Here is a 6,000-nt window from a genome sequence, read left to right on the forward strand (position 1 = left end):
CAACCAAAACTCTGTGGATAGCTTTAGGGCGAGACCCGAGGCCGAGGCGAGGGACACGGGGGTCTTGAGAGTCTTCAGGGGGGTTTGGGAGGAAAGCCGCTCCCTGCTCAACTGCACTCCTCGCAGTTGCAAGCAAGGATGTATCTGTACGTGGCGGTGATGCGCATGCCGCCGGTGCAGCGCAGCCGCACGGCCTTCAGCTTGGAGGTGTGGGGCCGGCAGCAGGCGCAGGTGCTCTTGAAGGGCTGCTTGAGCACGGAGCTGAAGGAGATGAGGGGGTCTGAGCGGGTTGTGTGGCTGCAGTGGCCCTCGCAGCGAGCCAGCAACACCATCTGCAAGACAGGACGCAGAAAGAAAAAGCAGGGTTGAGGTACAAAACAAATGCTTTCACTTAGGTGCAGAGTGACCTTCAGGCCCGGCTTCCTCCCTGCGAGCTCGCCGTCTGGTTACAATGAGGCAGTGTTTGAGTTCAGTCTGAGAAGGGGGGACGTCTGTTCGCACCCGGACTATCTCCCCCGTCTCGGCCTTGCACCTGCACACTCAGAGATAGCATCCAGACCGCTCACTCACTCCTACACCTGCTGCCCCTAAGAGCTCATGGTTACACACACACACACACACACACACACACAGCCATTCACATGCCCAGAAGGAGTAAGAGGAGCAATAACCACTATGCCAAACCCAGGCTGACCAGTGAGCTCGCTCGCTGACACACACACGTGCACACACACGCTCGCACACGAGACACTGGCCTGATTAGTGTCGTAGCCGTCAGACTGGCTGTGGGTCACTACATTCCGATCGCCTCCCTAAACAGCCTCCTGTGTCATGTCCTGGTGTCAGCTGCTGCGTGTCGCCATCCATGTCCCTACTGTGACAAAAGCCTGTCTGGGGCCATGGCAGGGTGACACACACACACACACACATGCCCCTCAGAAGTGTTGCCGCCACTTTGAGACCATTTGTCTTTGTTGGAGCGAAGGATAAGGCGGTCGCACGGTGACGATTCCTCGATAATAGACAATGTTGTGAAAGCGAAACTCAAGGTGGAAGCAGCAGAAACGTTAATATCATCAAGCGACACTTTATCATCAAGCAGCTTTACAGGATTTCATGATTTTCAGGTCATTTACATCTGAACTAGGTCACCCGGATCATTTTTGTAGTTGTACGTTGGAGCATTCCGGAGATATTTGGCGTTGACTTTACCGGAGTCCACAGAGCTTTGAATGGAACCCAAAGGATCCAAGTGCTAAACATGTTGAGAAGCCTTTTTTAAAGACAAATAACTCCTCTATGTGACGAGTCGAGTTTGCTCCAAATCTGTTTACCATTATCTCAAAAAGTGTTTTCCTGTTATCACGTCTCACGTGTCACGAACATGCGTGATGGAAGGAAACGTAGTACGCAAGGAAAATTGATTTTTTACAAGGCGTCACCGTCATTTTTAGAATAAACACAATTCTGTCTGTGTGATTTCATTCTGATTAATCACACCAATGAGGGAAACTGCACAAAGGTTCAGTATAGGGGAGGGGAGGGGGTCGGGATCTGCACACACACACACACAATTACATACAGGGACATAAACAGGAGCGCAGAGTTGATGCATGTGGATTTTATGTGGACCGCACACACACACACACGCACGCACACACACACACACACACACACACACACACACACACACACACACACACACACACACACACACACTCGTGCACGCACGCACGCACACACACACACACACACACACACACAGACAGAGGGCTAAAACAGTCACACACAGCCAGGCTTCAAGTCAATTTAGCGTGTAATACAAAGAGCGCCTCATGCTGTGAGCGTGCTCGGCTCTGCCTGGACGGATTTGAGCTGCGGTTTGGCCACCTGCTCGCCGCTCGCACTGTGAGTCAGAATATCAAAAAGAGACGCCAGCGTTGATTGAACACTTTGCACAAAAGCAAAGAAACTCTCTCACCGTCCGTCACCTCTCCTCATAGAGATGTCTGTTTCTGAGCTGTCTTAGTGTTGTGTTCGGACCAAAAGAGAAGCAGGAGAATGACAGAAGGAGCATCTCCGCTCTGTTATTATGACGTTACCAATCGATTTTCCTTCCTCCCGTCACTCCACCCTCTCTCTCTCTCTCTCCCTGTCTCTCTCTCTCTCTCTCTCTTTCTCTCTCCCTCTCTCTCGTCTCCTTAGTCCCTGGCAGAGGCAGGAGGGAACATACTGACAGGGAGACATCTGCTTAAGCCAACGCTAAGTCCCAGCAGAGATGCAGAATATGTCCGCAGCAGCGTGGCCCTCGTCCAGCGCCACACACACAAAGACACGCACACACAGTACAGGCTCGTTTTTGAAGCGAATCGTGACTCGCCCGAACGATGGAGACAGGGAAATCGAGAGAGAGAGAGAGGTTACGTCACAGACAGTAAATTGAACGAGAGGTTTTTCCAGGGGCGTGAAGAGCAATACTGATGTGCACCCAAGCGCAGAAATGTTTGTGAGAGAAATGACTCTCAGTTAGTGTTGGAGTCTTTTTTTTTGGCACAAGCCTTTTGGACTCTTTCCTGCGAGTCTCCCAGGCCTGGTTTGGAACATGGAACACATCGTCTCCCTGATACTTGTAACAAATTGCTCCGTGGTCATTCGTCAGGTGGGCTGGACCTCTTATCTGAAACTACTTCCACCAAAATGCCTGAGCGCAGTGGAGGAGATCGGCTTACGGTAAACGTTTCTCTGTGCGGTCTTACCTTGGAATTGCACTTGTAGATGGGGTGTGTGATGGTTTCCACAAAGTGATGCCTCATGCAGCGCTCTGGGTCTGTGTCTCCCAGGTGGAGGTGTCCGTTGTCACTGGCCTTGTTGCCGCTGGCGGCTTGGACCATCCCCAGCAGGGGGCAGCACATCAGGACCAGCAGGAGGCCAGACGGCGGGCACGCGGAGATTGAGGGTTTCATGATAGGGCCACCTTGAGGCTCTGGACCCTCGCTGGTTGTCCCACACTCAGTAAATATCTACTTCCCCTTCCCCTTCCTCTGTCTCGCTCTCTTTCAAAGTCCGTGTCTCGCTCAAGCTGTATTTCAGGGTCTCACGGGGTGAAGTATCTGCCTCTCCCGCTGCTGGCTGCTAGTACAGCGGAGGTTCAAGGTCAGGGTGCTGCAGGGAGGGAAGCAGCAGGGGGGTCACTGTGTCGAGCCGATCCATCCCCCACCGTCTGGATCCCACCGCAGTCTGGAGAAGAGAAGAAGAGGAACAACAAGGCATCAGCGGAAACGTGAACAGATAAAGAAAAGGAGAAGAACAAGTGTGTCTGTGTGCGCAGAGAATGTTTTATCTATTTGCAGCCACAGGAGAACTGTGCTGTTGTGCTGTTGGAAAGATCACACACCCTTGTGAGAGTGTGTAGCAGACCGTGTGTGTGTGTGTGTCTGACGCTACATGCAAACAGATTTCTTGACAGTTGTCGTGATTGACTGTTGTTTTATGGCAGTTTTGATGTGCATGCGTGCTTGCATCCAAACTCAGTCAGCACCATGTAGGATGTATATGAAACCTGGCTGCGTCCTCTGTATTCCCACACACACACACACACACCGGCTGAACACACACATAAACACGCCACATGCACAGACGCACAAGTCCCGGTGCTTTTATTACAGAGGAGGAGAAACCTAAGCCGAGCACAAACAGCCTCCAGTCAGGCCCTTTCCTCTCCCCAGGAATGACTTTTTCATTAAAACAAATTGTTCTCCCAACAAGCCCTCTCACGACCACAGACCCTCTGCCAGCCCAGCAGCATATTTTCTCCCAACTTCATACTTTTATTGTCCTCCTGACAATAGGGTTCGTGTTAAGACTTTGGTGCAGAGCTGCAGTCAGTGAGGTTTCTCGTATGCAACGGGCTGTAAATTAGGAAAGGTGGGGGAAAGCGAGTTAAGAGTTTGAAATATGAATGTAGAACAAGAGTTTATGATCAAGGTTCAAAGTTCAGGGTAAACTTCATCATTTGTATTTATTGCTGTTTCCACTGTTAAGTAGGTCTAAATAGAAGCACATTTGCTGTTTATGGATGTTGTGTTGTGTGTTGGTTTTGCGTTGGCAGTAGTGTGTGTGTGTGTGTGTGTGTGTGTGTGTGTACCTGTGGCCTTGTGCCCTGAGTTAATGTGGCAGTAACTCCACTCCAGAGGAGGAGTGGCAGAGAAAAGGATAATTAAAAGGGGGAGAAAACACAAACCCCTGCGTTCTATCAAATCCCTCTATTTAGCATCTGTCCGTATTCCCTCATTTGAACTGAAATGGCAGAATGCATCAAGTTCATTTGAAACCCTTCCTCCGCCCCTCCATCTTCATCCCCCTCAACCCCCATGTTTTTCTTTCTGAGGGGAATCATTTAACCTTAACATTCCTCCTGTGAGAAATAGAAGTATCATTTGGCCTGTTAAAATAAATACTCCCCGAGATGTTTCCTTGGCCCAGTGAACATGTGCTGTAAGGGTTTACATAGCCAGCAGACGTCCCGGCCTTTCTCGGGGGCTGTGGGCGGACTCACCACAGCCAGCACCCATCAGCACCTCCGGCCCTTCCAGCCGGACCTGGCAGAGCGTCGCAGCCACTCTCGTCCAAATCTCTGCTGCTGGTAGCACCATCAGCATCATTAGCGCCTCTTCAGAAGCATTAGACACTTAAAGTCCTCCAGGTACGTGTAGAACTAAGTTTGATCTTAGAATGAAGCAGGATATAGATTTCGTTTTGCGGAGAAATCGACATCTTCACTTTGCTATAACAGCCAAGTGGAGAAGGAAACAATATATAGAGGTGTCGCATCTCTTAAACCTGCTGAAAAGGGATTTACGCAGAGAAAATCTGTAGAATCGATTCAGATCAAATATAATCCTGCAGCTATATTTATGGTAACAGGAAAAATCCCCACAATTCCCTCATAAATCTCAAAACCTCCCCACATGTGTTTTTGTTAAACGGACAACAAATTTTCACCTTCCTGTCAAGTCAGACGTTTGCGGACAATGATGATTACGAGGTTGATTCATCGCGTAAACACGACAACAAGCCAAATCAAGAGTGATTTCTGTGCCAGGGGTTGACATTTGTGTCCATTGTCAGCCATCCAGAGCAGATGACAGATGTCTGATTAACAGTGAGTTCAGCATAGCCAGACATTACGTGCAGCACACAGATGAGGTTCTATTGATTGTCATCCATGTTCTGTGCAGTCAGCTGAGGGAGTCCTGGACTAACTACACGGCTAAGCAACCAGCCCCAGGGGTGTAAGAGCGGGGAAGTCCCTCTCTGCATTCATAGCTTTCAACCCATAGCTACGAATGGCAGCCGGCTCAGGTGAGAGAGGAAAGAGTGTGACGAGGTTCATGCAACAACAGTTTGCATATGTAGTCACCCTTAAGACTTGCTTTTCTAGGAACTTAGGAACTTTGCGTGGTTTTGCACCAAGGAATCAAGACCAATTTTGAACCGTTTTTACTCCCCACTCTGGGTTCTTTGAGTTTTCAGGAACTTGCAAGATGGAACATTTTCTGATTAGAGACACAAACTCCTTGAAGACGACAACTGGCATTTCAAAATACTAAAGGAAAGTTTTAGAAAACAGCAAAGCATAGATATCTTGCTATAAACATGCTAACAAGATAAAAACAGCATTTATCCCGAGGGAAACTGCTGACAGAGACATGCGTTGGCCGGGAATCGAACCCGGGTCAACTGCTTGGAAGGCAGCTATGCTAACCACTATACCACCAACGCCCTGATTACAGCTGTGGGAATCACAGCAGTCGAATCATGAGGCAGTAGCTTCACTAGTTGAGCAACCAAGCATCTTACATTGTGGATGCCTGATGACAAACTGGCTATACTCCAGCATGTTGGCGACACGAGATGATAACACGGGCACCACAAAGCAAAGTTTTGTGTTTGCATAGTGGAAGGGATCCAGCTGTAGCAATGTAGACGACATCTGCACAA

At 49.4% G+C, this 6,000-nt stretch overlaps 1 protein-coding gene and 1 non-coding gene across 2 annotated transcripts; both read right to left on the reverse strand.

Annotated features, from left to right (window-relative positions):
• Window positions 1-107: 107 nt before the first annotated feature.
• ndp (norrin cystine knot growth factor NDP) lies at window positions 108-2,963 on the reverse strand. Its single transcript, XM_076157275.1, has 2 exons — window positions 2,757-2,963; window positions 108-332 (listed from the first exon to the last, which is right to left on the reverse strand). The coding sequence occupies exons 1-2, from the start codon at window positions 2,961-2,963 to the stop codon at window positions 108-110; spliced, it is 432 nt and encodes a 143-aa protein (XP_076013390.1).
• Window positions 2,964-5,709: 2,746 nt separating this feature from the next.
• Window positions 5,710-5,781, reverse strand: trnag-ucc (transfer RNA glycine (anticodon UCC)). Its single transcript has one exon. It is a non-coding gene; the product is annotated as a tRNA-Gly (tRNA).
• Between the last annotated feature and the right edge of the window lie 219 nt (window positions 5,782-6,000).

This window comes from Genypterus blacodes, unplaced genomic scaffold (assembly GCF_046128005.1).
Source record: "Genypterus blacodes isolate CSIRO-AG114 ecotype Tasmania unplaced genomic scaffold, CSIRO-AGI_Gbla_v1 ptg000008l_1, whole genome shotgun sequence".
Taxonomy (NCBI): Eukaryota; Metazoa; Chordata; class Actinopteri; order Ophidiiformes; family Ophidiidae; genus Genypterus; species Genypterus blacodes.